This window comes from Pseudochaenichthys georgianus, chromosome 6 (assembly GCF_902827115.2).
Source record: "Pseudochaenichthys georgianus chromosome 6, fPseGeo1.2, whole genome shotgun sequence".
Taxonomy (NCBI): Eukaryota; Metazoa; Chordata; class Actinopteri; order Perciformes; family Channichthyidae; genus Pseudochaenichthys; species Pseudochaenichthys georgianus.
Window position 1 is genome coordinate 7,527,723 of NC_047508.1, and position 17,339 is coordinate 7,545,061.

The 17,339-nt window shown below is 43.2% G+C and overlaps 1 protein-coding gene across 5 annotated transcripts in view; it reads left to right on the forward strand.

The window, feature by feature from the left end:
• The window catches only part of LOC117448095 (A-kinase anchor protein 13-like), a 111,615-nt gene that overhangs the window by 50,592 nt on the left and 43,684 nt on the right, over nt 1-17,339 (forward strand). For 4 of the 5 annotated variants that reach the window (XM_034085211.1, XM_034085214.1, XM_034085212.1 and 1 more), the window contains exons 10-11: nt 599-3,391; nt 9,871-9,932. In XM_034085211.1, the coding sequence (XP_033941102.1) occupies nt 599-3,391; nt 9,871-9,932 (2,855 nt within the window). The remainder of the gene's footprint in view (nt 1-598; nt 3,392-9,870; nt 9,933-17,339) is intronic. The other variant, XM_034085213.1, reaches the window with a different exon arrangement.

Below are 17,339 nucleotides of genomic sequence, written 5' to 3' on the forward strand. Positions count from 1 at the left end.
AGAGACAACATCTTTGGTCTAAAAGACAGGCATGCAGGTTGACACACTGTTATAACGGCACAGCTCTGCCACATTGAATTATAATACACTGCACACAATGTATTCTGAGAGGAAATGGATTTGTTTCATTGTTTTACATTTCTGAATTAAGAAGGGACAATCAACGTTAGGTAAGTCCATCATGTTAATGTGGCAGGTCATTTGTCCTTTTCTCCTTGTACTTCATTTTTTTGTTTATTTATATTTCTTGTGAACAATTATTTTTGATATATTCAAAATGTTGAAATAGTTTTACACTAGCTTTAAAAGTAGTTGTGTATTTCTTCCTCTTTTTGCACAATTGAATTCCTCCTATCGTGTGTATGTATGCACCATATACAACAATGCAAATAAACCTACCTGGCACTAGAGCAGACTCTGATTATAATTCAGACAGACATTCGTTTGACCTGTCTGATCATCTGAATGCTTGTGACCGATATAGCGTTCTCGTAGCACATGTGCCATGTTTCCAGACTTCTAATGACAGTGGGGGAAATGATGACCAAGCTAAACAAGTGTATGTTGTCGTCCTTAATCTAATGCTGTCTCTTTTCAGTAACCATGGGTCAGGAACAATCGAAGGATCCCCAGGACACAGAGGAGCCGGGCCAACCTGACACTGTGAACAACAGTCCTCCGAATACCAACCCCAAGTCCCCCGACATGGACATAAAACCTCGGAGAGGGCTGTGGCGGGACGGAGGCTGGATAGGAAGCACAGTGGGGCCCCCCCCTCAAGGACTAGACACCGTAGCACACAGTGTCTGGTATCAGGGTGAACACCTAGACCAGGGCGCTGATGAAGACTGTAACAGAGAGGAAGCGAGATCCCAGTCCGTTTGGTATGACAGCGACACACCAGATCAGAGCAGACACGAACAGCTGGAGCAGGGAGTGAGGGAGCAGGAAGAATGTGACGTGGGCTCGGCCCAAGCTTCTGGTCTTAGTTCTCTACAGCTGTTAGATCAGGGACTTGCTTTTCATCAGCTCTCCTCAGCTCTTAGTCAGCCACATGCTGCTGGAACACAGCCAGCACTATCACATGGGCCCCGGGCACAAAGACGGGAAGTGCACGGATCACAGCCAGAGGAGGAAGTAGGGTCGGAGTGGAAGGAGGGAGGAGTGGAGGGGGACGGAGAGGAGGTTAGTAACAGAGACACCAGTCACAGCAGAAAGAGTTCTGAACCGGCAGACATCGAGGAGGGAGAAGAGAAGCAAGGGAGCGGAGCAAAGGGCAGAAAGAAGAGGAGGAAGAAGAGGGGAAGGAGAGGAGGCGGGGAGGCCAAACTTAGCTCCAGCTCGAGCATAGACTCTCTAAGTCAGAGAGAACAAGTGGCAAACCTGAACACTCAGCCAGAGAAAGAGTCCAAGGATAAAACAGGAAGCGGAGAGGACGCCATGCATCTGCCCAGCCAGACGGAGTGCCAGACCAGGGCCACGCATGTCCTCCCCGACTGCGATGCCACCAACTCAGACTGTACCGGTACCACTCAGGAGTTTATTCCCACAGACAGGAAGACAGATCAGACGGCTTCACAGACTCTCGAAACAGAAGGATTATCAGAGGATGACATCATGGACGTTCACGGACCTGATCACTTTAGCACGGGTTCTATTGTCACTGCTTCAGAGCTTAGTCAAACGGACATCAAGAACGCAGAGGGAGAGGAAATAACAAGTGTACAACCAGGTGGAGAGGAAACACTTGAGCCTACAGAGCTGGAATCAAACGGGCTTGCCGGTCTGGTCCAACAAACGTTGGATTATGTGGATATAAAGGCAGCGTCCGAAAATAAAGATTTGACGGTTGACGGAAAAGACGAGACATCCGTGGAGCGGACAGTTTTGGTGGAATCGAACTCTTTAAAGGAACCTACTATCAAACTTTCAGTTCCCACAGAATTCACAAAGGAACTTGTGGAATTTCCCGAACAGAATTCACAGCATGGAGAAAGTGTTGCGTCAGTGGATCTCACGGGAAGACCCTTCATGGAATCTGTTGGTGTGCCATTTGAAGCTACAGCGGATGTTTTACCACTTGACATAGGGGAAGGAAGTGCTGAGACAACTGTGAGGGAAACTTTGGAGCATTGTTTGGCCGCTGAGATGCTGAGAGATCAGCAGCACAGGGAGGAACATACCAACAAGTTGTGTGTGGGTGAAGAGGAAGCGAGTCAGGAAAGAAGTAGGAGTCAAGAAGATGATGGCGGAATGGTTAATGCCAAGGAGCTGTCTCGCATAGACAAAGAAAAAGAGCAGAACTACAATGAAAACATAGCAGCCACAGCAATAGCAGTTGTAGCGGTAGCAATAGCATCAGCTATGGCTAGCATAGAGCTAAGCCAAAAGATAGCACATGATTTACTGAAGTTGAGGAACAAAGACGAAGAGACCTGCAAACTAGTAGAAGCTGAGACAGAAAAGCATTCGGACACTGAACCTACTGATCAGTTCCCCTCTACAGAAGCTCACGGTGGAGCGTCCCAGGACTGTGTGCTGTTGCAGAGTAGTGCTGAGACAGAGAAGCCAGCAGCAGCAGCACAGCTGGCTAGCAGGCAGCAGGCTAACCTTGACCTGTCAGCACTTGCAGACACTCCCAGTCTACCACAACTCGACAAAGAGGAATTCCTAAGGGAGAGTACGCTTAACAAAGTCTTTACATGTTCTCTACCCGAAGAGAACCTTCTGCTGCCCGTTGATATTAAACCTTTGCAGGAAAAGATTAGCAACGAGGTAGACATCCAAGGTCATACGCAGATAGAACTCCCCGGTTTTGTTCCAGAAAAGAAAGATCCTTCCTGCCCTGATTCTGAGGACAGTGTTGGAGAAAACCAGGATCAGTCTATCTGTCAGGAGGAGAGGGGTATACAACATCAGCTTTTAGAATCCATCACTGCCGAGGCTGAATGCAGTCACCCACACAGCCAAGCGAGTGAGGAAAGGGAGAATGGTGAGCGAGCTTCCAGGGAAATGTCAGAACCTGAGCTGGATGGTCCGGTCCAGACAGCGTGTGAAGCAGACGTTCCCATTTTGCCACTTCCTGTTACCCCCTGTAACTCAACTGCTATGGCTGATCCCGGTCCAGAGGAACTCCCTTCCCCTGTGCCAGTGGAAACAGACCGGTCATCCCAGTCTTTAGAGGACCTGACCCTTCTCCCTGCCATCCCTCTTGGCGCTGGCAGTGATACGTTCCAGAGCGAAGGCCATGAGAGTGTTGCTATGCATGTTGCTGAGGTTTGCGTGTTTGAGGGGAAGGACACTCTGGATACAATGGATGGATGGAAGGAGAGAGAGAATAAGAAGATGATGAGGAAAGACATGGTCTCACTGGACGACACACCCTCGACAGGTAAATAACTATCCATTACGACAGTGATTATATCTTTCATGTCTTGCTCTCTTTTTATTTTGTTCACCATTCATCGTTCCCTTCCATTACCTCTATATTTAGTATTACTACATGATGTCCTGCCAGGGTCATATCTATTGAGGAATGGCCAGGCAAGTTTTATTTTTATATATCACCAAGGCAATTCAAATGCTTTACAAAAATAAAAAAACATTAAGACTATTAAGAAATAGTGCATGACATTTAAAAACAGTCGTTAAAAAGTGAAAAGAATCAAATAAACACAAAACAAGCTAATATAGAATAACACAGGTATAAAATACATGAACGTTGTAAGATAGGAATACACATCCACTCAACATCTATTGAGCTAGCCTAATGTGGATAACACACTCATGTTAACCAGAAAACAGCTTCCAGTTTTATTTTGAAATCCTGGATAAATGATGTGTTTTGATCAGATGGAAAGACTTACTTGCTTTTTCTGAAACACCATCCCTTCTCTCTTTTCAAACCATGCACACGCCTGGTGGGAATAACACGCATGCATGTGAAACAGAAAACAGCTTCTGGTTTTGTTTTGAAGTTTGCCAACTCCAACACGATGAGCGTTAGCAGGCTATCCCCCACTGCAGTTGCTGTCATGTCACCACAGCTTGTTTAGACATTAATAAGAACGTTTCAATTGATATTATGCTATTGTGATTTTGAATTGGCATTGACATCAAAGCACATTCAGGAATACAACATCGTTCATTTCCAGATGTCTCAAGGTCCATGTAGGGAGATGTAACTTCTATCAGGCCTCAAGTGTCTGACATTTAGAGAATCTTTATGTTTGTACTTATTTTGATCGGACTAGGGAAGAGATACAAGTCAGAATTCTAACTGAGGTCAGAATTCAGATTTAATTCTCAGAACAAAGTTCACTTTTGGTCAGATCTTCAAAAAGCATTTCACATGTGGCCCTAATCCTCAGAGGTCTAACCCCCCCCCAAAACGTCTCTTTCTGGGGTTGGTATGCCTAACACACTCCAATACACATGCTTCAAAGTCATACTCACGGTGAGACGCAATGAACAAAACACACCCACTAAGTTACATCATGTCTTTTTCAACCAGCCATGAAGGAACATTTCTCACAGTTTGATGTATTGGTCAGTAGTTGGCATGAAGTAGTCAGTATAAGGATCTACCCCCCCCCCCCCCCCCCCCTCCATTTTGAACGATGCTGGCTGCTTTTAGAATAGAAGGAAGCCGGAGCGTAGTGTCAGCTACAGGGCAGGGGCTGAGTGTGTCTCTGTTTGTATGGGGCACGGTATCCAGGCAACCTGATGATGTCATCAAAACTTAACAGTGGACAGTGAAACTAGAGGTGGGCCGAGAAATGCTTGTGCTTTGTGTGTGTGTGTGTGTGTGTGTGTGTGTGTGTGTGTGTGTGTGTGTGTGTGTGTGTGTGTGTGTGTGTGTGTGTGTGTGTGTGTGTGTGTGTGTGTGTGTGTGTGTGTGTGTGTGTGTGTGTGTGAGCTGTGAGCTGTGAGGGTGTGCTGTTACATGTGAGTGTTTGGATGTGTGCAATAAGTTTGTGTGAGTGTGTCAGTGTGTGTCTCTGCATGTGTTAGGGTTTTTGAGTGTTTGGATGTGGGCTTTCGAGAGTTTCTGTATGTGTGTGTCTGTCTGTGTCTCTGTGTGTGTCAGGGTTTCAACATGCTGTTACATACGGTATGAGCGTTCAGATGTGTGTATTTAGTATGTTTGTGTGTTTCTGTATAGAGCCAGTAAAAATAGTACTTCTAACATTTGTCATTTGTATTGAGCATGTCACCAAATCCCGAGCACAGCCAGCCTTTATTCAAGACTGAATAGGAAAGGATCCTTCTGTTACTAGCTGAAATGTAATGACAGGTTGAACAAATCCTCTTCATTAGTTTAACTTCCTTTTAACACTAGAACCGCCAACGGGTCAATTTTACCCGCAGCTGTTCTTTGATTGTATGTATGTCATGCTATCTGCACAAACTATATCATATGAAAAGCTGAGAGTCCACAGATTCTATTGGTATACGTTTCACCCCTGTGCGATCAAAACTCACTGTTCTTGTATGATAAATAAAATAAAATTGTACCTTGCAAATCAATAGCGGGTACATTTGACCCCTTGGCGGTTTTAGGTATACAGCGACCTCTGGCGGTTCTAGTGTTAAAGATAAGTAAGTATCTTAGTATCACCCAAACATGTTAAAATGGAAGTTTATATATTCACTTTCATAGTAAACTTTCTTATAAAATGAAATTGACCATCCATAGAAGAGAATCTGGGTGAGCAACAGTGCGGATAGGAGCTTACAGTAGAACAGAATAAATACCCAGGTTTCTGTTACTGCTCATACCGGTTTACTGGCACGGTTATGGTTTACCAGGACACCAAAACAAAAGAGAGCCACGGTTAATGAACAACATACATTCTTTCTAACCTCATGAATACACTGGCTGTTGTGTAGCCACTGTCCATGTAGTTAGGAACACTTGTGCTATTGTGTATCACAGCTGTGTTGTAAGAGATCAGAGATTCTGATTTCACTTGGTCAGTCGTTTGGTTCTACTCAAGTTCTAAAGCATTCTGTGTCCCTCCAAAAGACTGACACGTGCTGCTTTTAAGGCACAGTCATAATCATTTATATTTCATGTTAATGTGCGGAAGGTGCGCTCAGAAGAGAGATCTATGATTGATCCATTTGAACAACCAATCACAGCAGACAGTTACCTGTGCCTCCGTAAATATATGGAGAAGTTGTTTCTTTTAGTACAATCTGTTGTCAGTGTTTACCTATATTCAATGTATGAGCACTGCTGCTAGAATGTCACATGATCATTAATATACTCTGGTATCAGCAGCTCTTTTTTGAGAAAAGAGCTATATTCCTGATTGGCTGGGCGAATTGAAAACCACGCCCCGTAAAACTCCCAAAAAGTTTTGTGAAGCCGCCATTTTATTATCCTCGCATTAGCATTATTAGCATTAGCCCAGCGCAGAAACGCAGAGAGACTAACTTATGGCAACACAAAATAAAACATGGGAGCGGTGGAGATGAGGAGGTGTCGGCGTTCTGGCGATTTACTCGGAAGGCTTCAGTAGAAGCCAGTCCCCAACTCCTGGGACTTCCGGCCGGGGACTTTGGGCGGCAGTATACGCCGTGAAGTGGTTTGCAGCCTGCCAGTAAACCCAAAGCAGAAGAAGAAGAAGTGCCGTCAGCGGCTTCATTTGGCCTAATCCACCCCCAGGAACTTTTTCCGGTGTGAACGCGATCTCTACTTAGTTCATGCGAACTAAAGAGTTCGCATGAACTAAGTTCGCATGAACCTTTGTTGGAAAAGTACCGCAGTGTGAACGCGGCTTATGTTAGCGAAAGTACCATATTCCTGCATGTGTTAAAAAACCTATAGGCTATGAATCGGTGTGCTGCTGTATGTTTACCATAACCTGTCTGCTGCTTGTGTAATTTACAATCTTTGGGCTTCTAGATGCCTCTTCAATCGTCTTTTGAAGCTTGCTTTAGTTGTTTCTTTAAAAATCTGATCTGGCAGTGTGTTCCATGCAGCCATGGCTCTCTACCAGTGTTTCTCAAACTTTTTCATACCAAGGACCACTTAACCAATAAAAAAATACTCGCGGACCACCTAACTCCACAAATATAAAAAAACACATGGTTTTTCTAGAACAGATTACAAATCGCCTGAAAATGGTACAAACAGGTGGCAACATGTGTGACGAAGGTGTTGCCCTGGGCTATATCATGCAATCGAAAGTGAAACTTAAGCTCACTCCATTGCGGAGATATTCCCGTGAGAGTGCGGAAACTTAAATGTATTTATTTATTTCAAATTTGAAATGTTACCAATATAATCACGGACCACTAGGGGGCGCTCACGGACCACCAGTGGTCCGCGGACCACACTTTGAGAAGCACTGCTCTATACAGCACTGTGCTCTTCAAAGACTCTGTTTTGGCTTTAGGGATTTGATAGCATGTGGCATGTCTCGTTTTATATGTATGGATTTTAGAGCTAGGTGTAAGTTGCTTATATAGACAGGTGTTCTTCTAGGAAAACACTGCTCCCAAGGACAATATTTCAATACTACCGTTTGGAAGAGGATCTGATGGTACTGTTAATGGTTGCTTAGCAATGTTTACTGCAACCTGTCTCAGTGCCATTAAATGTTGCCAGAATCGCCAATCCCCCAACTTCATGTGTTGGAGCCGGTAAAAGACGGTGACTGTGTACAACCCCTAAGGCTGCATTCACATCATATCAAGCGTGGCGAAAAAGCCAGTCCTTCCATGTATCTGAGTAAGGGTGGTGTCTCAGCAATTTAGGGGATGGAGGAGTTAAAACAGACTCAACATTTGTAGAAACGCAGCCAGACGGAACACACCGGTTGCCAATTATGCCTCGAGGGAGTAGACAAGACATACGTCGCCGTGCAGCTCCACGGAGACGCTGTGTGAATGCATTCGCACATTGCTGATGGATAGGAAAAGTAAAGAGTTAATACCAAACTCTTGTGCTATGCTAATCTTCACACTCTCAGAGCGAAGGAGGATATATGATCAGAGCAGGTCTTGTGTCGGTGCTAGTGAATATGTTACAGCCAGTAGAGGTGGGAGAAGTACTCAGATATTGTACTTAAGTAAAAGTAGAAGTAACAGACCGTGTACAAGTAACAGTCCTGCATTCAAAATGTTTCTCAAGTTAAAGTGCAAAAGTATTAGCGTCAAAATAAATGTAAACTACCAAAAGTAAAAGTATTTATTGTGCAGATTGGTCCATCTCAGAATAATATATATGATATGTTTTATAATGATTGATCATGAAAGTGTTCTCAGAGCTGGTGAAGGTGCAGCTAGTCTGAAGGACTTTGTAGACTGCAGGGTAGCTGGTGGATTTACTCCAGGTGGAACTAAAGTCTGATTCAACACTTGATTATATTTCACATCATTCCTCCACATCTGTGAAGCAACTAAAGGTATTAATACATGTAGTGGAGTAAAAGTACACCATTTACTTCTGAATTGAAGTTGAGTAGAAATATACATTAGCATAAAATAGAAAAACTACAAGTCTCTCAAGTACAGTACTGGAGTAAATGTACTTAGTTACTTTTCACCACAGCCAGCCAGCAGCATCACGCACTTGATGGACCAAAAGAAAAGAAGATAATCTTAAATGAATGCTGTCTCACTAAAAGTCATCAGGATGACGTGAGGCCAACGCTGGGTGAGAGGCAGCCACAGTGGCAGCTCTGTACGTACGCTGCGTAATATTCCAGCCCTTTCTGACTCAGGGACAAGCTTTCCATTTCACCCCCTAATTATTGTAACCAGGAGCATTACTGAGTCACATGAGAGGAGGAAACTCCCTGCAGGATATCTCTGACTCACCCACATTGTCTGTACTGTTGCTTTGGAATTCTGCATGGCACTTTGAAGCAGCACCTGCCTCATGTCACCAGCCCTTCACACGGTAGTCATCACCACTTCCATAAAGACAAGGACACATCACACTCCGAAGTGGTTGTGCTGAAAGGCTTCTACCTCAGATGCTTCTGGATCATTTGAAATGCTTTCACATCATGAAGCAGCAGAGGTCAGAAGCAGTGTGGATTGCTTTGGATTCAGTTGACCGACTTTATTTCCACTTCCTGTGTATTTGACCGAGTTAATGATCGAGTTAGTAGGTGTGGAGTTTACCGTTGTAGTGATGTGACTACTCTCTAAGTCAGGAGCCATACTGGTGCAAGTTGTGGTCTAAAGTGATTTGAGTATAAGAGTATTATAGTCAAATAAAAACTGAATGATATTTTGAAAGGGCCCTTTTGAAACAATATATCGCCCCTGGTTTGAAGCGCATTGTGAAAGAGCATTCAGGCATGTCCACATGTACTTTTGTTAAGTTGTAGCCTTTATGTAACCGGGTGAAAGGCCCAAACACAGCTCAGTTTGACATCTTACTATCACGGCTCGAAATAGCAGAGGACCGCTAACCTTGGTGTCTTGGTCAATGATGCAATGGTTTTATTTTGCCATCATTAGCAATGAACCAACAATGACCTCCGAACCACACCACACATTGTCGTCTAACTTTAAATCTGCATCATCAACACAATTCAGACCTTTTTTTAAATCACATAATGACCTTGTTTGTGTGTCCAGCTATTTAAGGCTTTATGTGTTCATGAATCCCTCAATGACTAAACACATCATACTAAAGGGTATCGTTATGCATCGTCTGCCACCACAGCCTGTCGGTGTGCTCCATCACAAGCACATGGCACGCCTCAGCTGAACTGTAGGGAAGAGGACTAGACTTTATAGCACAAAGAGAAAAATGCAACATTAACGGTTTATTATATGATGACGTAAATGTAATCAGTAGAATATGTTGTGTATTGATGAAGCCGTGTCCTCTGTTCTCTACAGTAGCCGAGGAAGGAGAATGTCAGCAGGGCAGGAACGAACCAGACGACACACACACTCTGCAGGTGAGTTAAGAAATGAAAATATTTCAATGTGATCCTGGTCCTTTAATCTTCTACTCCATCGGGTATGACTCAGTGAAGACAGAGCATTTAGAGAATAGATGGAGGTAAATGGTCGTTCACTAATCAGAAGGTTGGTAGTTGGATCCCCGCATGTCAAAATGTCCTTGGATGAGATACCTAATCCCAAAGTGCTTCATACGGTGTGTGTGTGTGTGTGTGTGTGTGTGTGTGTGTGTGTGTGTGTGTGTGTGTGTGTGTGTGTGTGTGTGTGTGTGTGTGTGTGTGTGTGTGTGTGTGTGTGTGTGTGTGTGTGTGTGTGTGTGTGTGTGTGTGTGTGTGTGTGTGTGTGTCTGTATGAATGGGGGAATGCTGACTTGTCTGTTGAAACACTTTGAGTGGTTGCAAAGGCTGTAAAAGCGCTATTTAAATGCAGTCGTCTGACTAACACTGAAACAGCGGCATGAAACCTCCTAGCAGTAGCAACACATTTAATCTCACATGTTTCTGTCTGTGAATAAACGTTGTTGGCACATGTCCACAGCTGTCTGGGATGATGTAAGGGGCAAAGAGTCAATGGGGCTTTTAAACGCTGAACACTTGAACGCTCACTGTTTACAGCTCAAAGTCTGTCATGGAATTCCACACACACCAAAGCTTACACAAGAATGAGATAACAGTGCACACACACCTGGCCTTTATGATAACTATGTTTTCCGTTGAATGAACGTGGAACATGGTTGAATGCCCTTTCTGTGAAGCACAATGTGGCCTTAGTCATTTTACATAGAATTTCCTATCATGTTTGTTTTTTAGAAAATGGAGCTATTTGAGATTGACAAAGCATTTAGCCGGTAAACACACCGAACCAACCGAGGAAAGTACAAGCTGTGGGAATCTGAAGATAAGTGATACGTTTCCAGATAAGAACGGCAAATCACAGCTCCCATGATTCTGCCTGCACACGGCTTCCTTCAGATGATATGAGCAGTAGTTAGCTTTCCTCACATCCTCTGGAGGTTAGACCAGGCCAGACTAAGATCCCCCAGAATCTCCATCAATCCTGTACCAATGTTTCCTCATGACGCAGCCACTGCTCTCATGGAGCAGCAGGTCACTGCATGGATATGGGAACCTTAAGGTGTGTGTGTGTGTGTGTGTGTGTGTGTGTGTGTGTGTGTGTGTGTGTGTGTGTGTGTGTGTGTGTGTGTGTGTGTGTGTGTGTGTGTGTGTGTGTGTGTGTGTGTGTGTGTGTGTGTGTGTGTGTGTGTGTGTGTGTGTGTGTGTGTGTGTGTGTGTGTGTGTGTGTGTGTGTGTGTGTGTGTGTGTGTGTGTGTGTGTGTGTGTGTGTGTGTGTGCGCACGTGCGTGTTCTCAAATGATCTTTCTTAGGAGCACTTAAATGTCCCTGAGCAGGTAACACAGTAAGTGCTGCATTAAGGTAAAGACTGAGTGGTTCATAATGGTGCAGGAACGAGTGCTAAACCCAGATATGAGTTAGCATGTTAGCTCTTATTTCACGTTTTTTGAGTGTGTTTTAAGTTGAATGCCTGAAATAAGCTCTGTGATTAAAATATTCTTATGAGGTTTCCACAATTTCACAATTAAGAATGATAGAAATTGATTAATTGAAACTCTTTGGTTAGCATGCTACATTCCATATGCTAACAGCTAGCTAGCAAACACTAGCAGAAGGTGTGAACAAGTTTGAAACTATAAGCTGTTCTAGACCAATTGTAATGGGGGGCTAGTTCTTTTACGAGAGGGGGCACATTACACTTGTGATAACAGAGACAAAGACAGTCTAGTTTTACATTTTTCTAATCAAAATCGCACAAAAAACACTATAAAATACGGTGATTGGTATGTGTTTCAGTAACTTAGTTTTTTTTTTTTTTACAGTTATTTGTTTCAGTAACTATATCAATGTAGGTAACTTAGTTAGGATTTGATCAAGATGGGTCAAACACTGTGTCTGAGGGCTGAAACGTCAACGACAGTGCCTGACCATAATGTCTTAACTTGTATCAATTACACAAACACAATAGTTTAAATCACCCTTTATTTGTAGTGGTAGTCTCTTAATGTTTAGGTTTTCATTATTGGAGCTGACAGGTGGTGGTTTTCTTCTTGTGCACTTCAGCCTTTCTAAGGGGTGCGACCAGAAAGTTCAGTACATTTGGTTTCGCCTATCGCATCAGCGCCATTGCCAAACAATCGTGTTATCATAGTCTCTTTATTGGAGGACGGCCACAGGGAGGTCACAGCTCTGTGTTACAGGGCCACTAACCCCTGTTGGCCCCTCCTAGAACTGCCCAAAGCTGTGTAATGGGCTGACTGCTTTCTGCTGGTTACTGAAAATAACAATACAGATATATTGTCCAAGTCATGTGATAAAAGCATGTAGTCCTTTGGCCGTGCAGTGTGGGAACAGAGCGGTCATTTTAACTTAATTTCTATGAAATGGGATGGTATACGGTTTGAGCTTGTTACAACAGTTTCAGATGACTTAGGCCCAATGTACAGGGGAACGCAAACAAACCAAATTCAATATCAAAAAAGTCTTCCGTTCACACAGATACAGCTTAATAAACGTAGAGTGGCGGGGCTATGGCTTCATCGTTATCAGGAGATGATCGTATAGGACGTACACACGGAGCAGTTTGGCCCCCCAGAGCGCTCCGTCCGCAGATCTATCCACCTTGGGACCCGTTATCATTGAGGGGTCCGTTTCCGTGGTTCCGTCTATTCCTTGACCTCCGAGTGAAACGCCACGGGGTTAAGGGATAGTGGACAGGAGAATTCAAAAGGACTTAGGAGAAGAGACTGCGGTGCTTTAGAGAATCCGAATGCACTTTCACTATCCGACGTGTTTATGATGCGCCAGCGGACGTCATTGTGTGCGTCTGCTGCTGTGGGGAAACCATGGAAACCACAGTTTTCTATACAGCGGACTACAACATGGATGTTCAATAAGAACGAGGGACTACTGTAAACTCATCTAGAGACTCTGCACCGTGCTCTGATGCTGCTGCTTTGCTTTATGAACGTGGACAACAGAGAAACATATTCTTCATGACCAAAGTTGGAATTGAAATAAAAAAGGAAAGTGAAACTTATGCTCGTCACCCTCTCCCTCCGGTCCACATTAATGCCAATGATCCCAATACGTATGATTGTATGAACTAAAGATCTTAAATCAATACAAATGTATTTATTATAAACGTTAGTCCTTAACATCTATCACTGTGTATCACCATTCAAACATCTTTTAAAAGTTGAACAAACCCCACACAGCTCAGTAAAGACTGAAATGTTGACTTTATTTGATCATTTCATTAAAAACTAACGTTCATATTTCTCTTTGATTATAATACTGATGAACGTTCAAAACAAAGCACTTTGGCAACTTACCACCTATGTCTTAAAATGCTTAATAAGCACCGTAACTTTCATGATATCATTTCTCGGTCATAATCGTTTGTTTCCGTGAACCGCCGACTGTTGTGTGACGCCAAATGCTGCGGCTGCAAGGCATTGTGGGGCAGCATGTTCTCCTCTCCTTTCGTAAGGGGGGGCCAGTGGTTCCTAAGCTCAAGGAGGTTATAAAGGAAGTTTGAAACCTCCTTTCCTATCATCTAGACTAATTGGAACGGCTCTTATCATGGCTGCCACTGAGGTACTTCCGGGTCATTTCACTCCCTTAGGAAGGTTCCTAAGCTAAATGGACTATTCGACCGTAACCCCAGACTTGACACCCAGGTATGACATTTGTGTGTGTTTGTGTCTGGCTGCTGCTCCTTTGCTGCTTCCTTGTGGTCAGAGCAGGTATAACTTCTTCCTAATGTCCCTGTCTCTCGTCAAGTCCTTACAGCCAGCCACAATATATATAATCACTGGGGCAAAAAGACCATTTTAATAGCATTAATAATGAAGTGTTGATCTGGTTTTTTCTCACTGGTTCATGTTCCTTCTGTAGTGTTTCCTAAGACATGTGATGTCTCAATGTGAAAGGTGGTGGTGGGTTTCCTGGTTTAGGTCAGTTGTAATGAGAGGGGCACATTTATTGTGGGACAAAGAAGACAAAGACGGTGTACAAGATTTCAACTTTTTTAAATTGAGTTTAAAGTCATAGTGCACTAAAAAACATAAAATACCATATATATATAATATATATATACATTTGTATGTACATTTTTATATTATAAATAAATGTATATGCAAACTTTGTTTTAATTCTATTTTTATTTAATTTCTTGGTATTTGTTTCAGTAACTTAGTTTTAATTTATCAAATGACTATATTGATTAACTTTGGCCCAGGTTACAGCACGGTCTTTGCTACACCACTATCACAAGTTGTATTATTATAGATGTTTATTTTGATGGGGGGCCACAGGAGGGTCCACACTTGGTGTTTAAAGGGGCACTTGGCCCTGTTGGCCCCCTTTTTTTAAGATATTGCTGGGTGACCACTTTATTGTAGAGATAGAATTGACGGAGAGACAGAGGAGATAACATGCGGTAAATATTCCCGGGACGGATTGGAACCCCGGTCTTCTGCCTGGGGACCATGAAATGTCATGCTTCTAACGGTTTATTGGATAAAGGCTTCAGCGAAGATGAATAAGAGTGTTTGCTTTGATCCGGCATATGGGTGTACCATTTGATTATAACACAAGCATATGTAATTACCACAGCACTGAAGAACATCACAATAAAGACCTCCATGCAGCACACTCCTTGTCTTCCCCCACTCCAGTGGATACACGTGGTCTCTCTGTCTCTCACAGTGCAGAGGCACTTATCAGATAGAGCTCCATTGTTCCTGCCATGACGGAGCTGCAGAGAAGTAGCAAATGGATGAGAGCGAGTTTGTTTCAAAGTGAAGGACAGATGTGATGGGCGTGTGTGAGAGAAAAAGAGAGCTAGAGGAATGGAGGGCCTGAAGGAAAAAGGGAAGAGAGAGTGGGAAGGAGGGAGGGGCCGCTCCTACGAACAGATGTGGGCAGAGAGGCTCATTTTCCAACCCAAGTGCTGCGAGAAGGAACACCAGAAAGGTTCCTGGATTACTCATAGTCGTGCAGGACTTATTTTGGTTTAGCTCTGGAGTTTTCATCTTGGTTTGGAGTCTTTGACCTCAAGATTAAAGTCGCTATGATCCGGCATTGTTAGCGGTACAAACATTTTAAGTAACAGTTGATTCGTGCCGGTTGCTTTTGTCTTATGGTGTCAAGAAAATCTGCAGCCTGCCGCTCTGGAAACTACCAGTTGGATCTTTTTTTTTTCCTTGGGAACTCCACCCTCAGCCGATCTTATACGTATGCTATTTGATTTTGTGACTCAGTGGCAGTCGAGACAGAAAGCAGAGACTGTGGAAGGAGGTGTGATACTTGAGGATTACACTGGAGAAATGGTTCACACACAGCTCTTGTTTTGACCCATCGATCCTCAGCTGCAGACGCTGTCGGCATGTATGAGAGACACAAGAGGAGGTACAGCTTCTGTGCCAAGGGAGAAAGGGCTGTGGATGTGGTGCTCATTAAGGTAGGTGTGTGTGCGTGTGTGTGTGTGTGTGTGTGTGTGTGTGTGTGTGTGTGTGTGTGTGTGTGTGTGTGTGTGTGTGTGTGTGTGTGTGTGTGTGTGTGTGTGTGTGTGTGTGTGTGTGTGTGTGTGTGTGTGTGTGTGTGTGTGTGTGTGTGTGTGTGTGTGTGTGTGTGTGTGTGTGTGTGTGTGTGTGTGTGTGTGTGTGTGTGTGTGCGTGCGTGCGTGTGTGTGTGTGTGTGTGCAAACCAGATCATATATGGGAGTTTATTATCATTTAGATCCCTTTGGATAAAGACTTGGGCATATTTCAAATGTTTTTATTCTGTAACCCATATCGAGGCGTCCATTAAGCCTTTGGACTAAGTCCCCAGAAAGAGCCGGATGTTGATGCCAATGTTTGTAGTATCCAAATGTTTATACTACAACTTCTGAGACGGTCCGTGACCTCATTGGGTCCTACAAACCATTGGATCATTTATTTGAGCTAAATCCACTAACCGGTATGCCAAATCTAGAGTTATTTTTCCTCTCTATTAATTTGACTGAGCCGAGACCCGATGTGACGATGCCGTGACGTATCAAATTGGAGGCGGGGCTTAAGAAAAAAGGAAGTGTACATGCTCTATGGGCCCAGATTTCCATAAGATCTGAGCATTTTGGTTTTTTAAGGGTCAGGTTATTTTGGCTTCAGGCGCCACTGAGCAACTTTCATAGAAATACATGTTGTTCCGCCTCCAACACTCTATCCAGTTATCTTTATACATCCATGCTTTGGACCCTTTGTGTATTATTGTTATATTCATAGTCATGTCATCTATAGTGGCAATGCTACTCAGAAATGTCAATATGTCAGTGGTACTGTACTGTGGAAGCTCTAAGACTCTAGTAGAGTTGAGTTTTCTGCCTGTTTGTTTCAAGTTGATGTATCATTAGAGAAGACTTTCTGAATCGTGGCACAGCAAACGGTGAAAAACGCATTTTCACTTCTGATATTTGAGTTATTTCTATTCTCTATTTACAGTTTTTTAGTTTTTGAACTTCGGGGGATGCAAACAGGAGATACAAAGTTGCCATGGAGACAGGCTTTGCTTTCCATTTGGTTCCTCGCTTCCCTCACTCGTATTTCTCCTTCTCGTCTCAGATCCTCCCTAGGAGAGATGTGAGGATTACATAGTTACAAAGGTTTTAAATAATACCTTTAAACAGTTCTTTAAAGTACAGTAGATATGTTCCTGTGACTGCAAGCCTTTTATCTAACTGTCTACAACACTGTTGAAACATTTTTAAAGTATGCTGATGCTGTACCTTTGTTTGTGTGTTCTGAGAAGAAGTGGTTGAAGGTATATGCTTGAGTCGTTTATTTAAACCTAACATGTATTTTCATATGTCATGGAAGCTAGTATACTAAAGTTGTGTTGAAGCGTTAGCAGAAATGGTTTGGTGGTACTCCATAGTTGATTAACATGATATCTACTTTCTAGAGGAAGTCGTATTGACTATGCTCTAGCTGAAGGGATCTTAAGATTGTAAACAAACCTAAATGAATTGACAGAGATGACTTACAGGAAGGAGATATACACAAAGAGATATAGTAATGGTGGATACAGACATTCTGACAGAGATATATACTAAAGGTAGAAACGTACACATGGAGATAACATATGGAGATATACAGAGATATACTAAACACACTTTAGATATTCAGGGAGACACATACAGACCGAGATATAGAGAAAGATACATTCAGATGGGTATACACAAAGAACATTAGAGATGTACTGAATAGGATATATAGACGCAATATACAGAAAGATGTACTGACGGGGATTTCCAAAAATACATATGCAAAAAGACAGATGCTGACC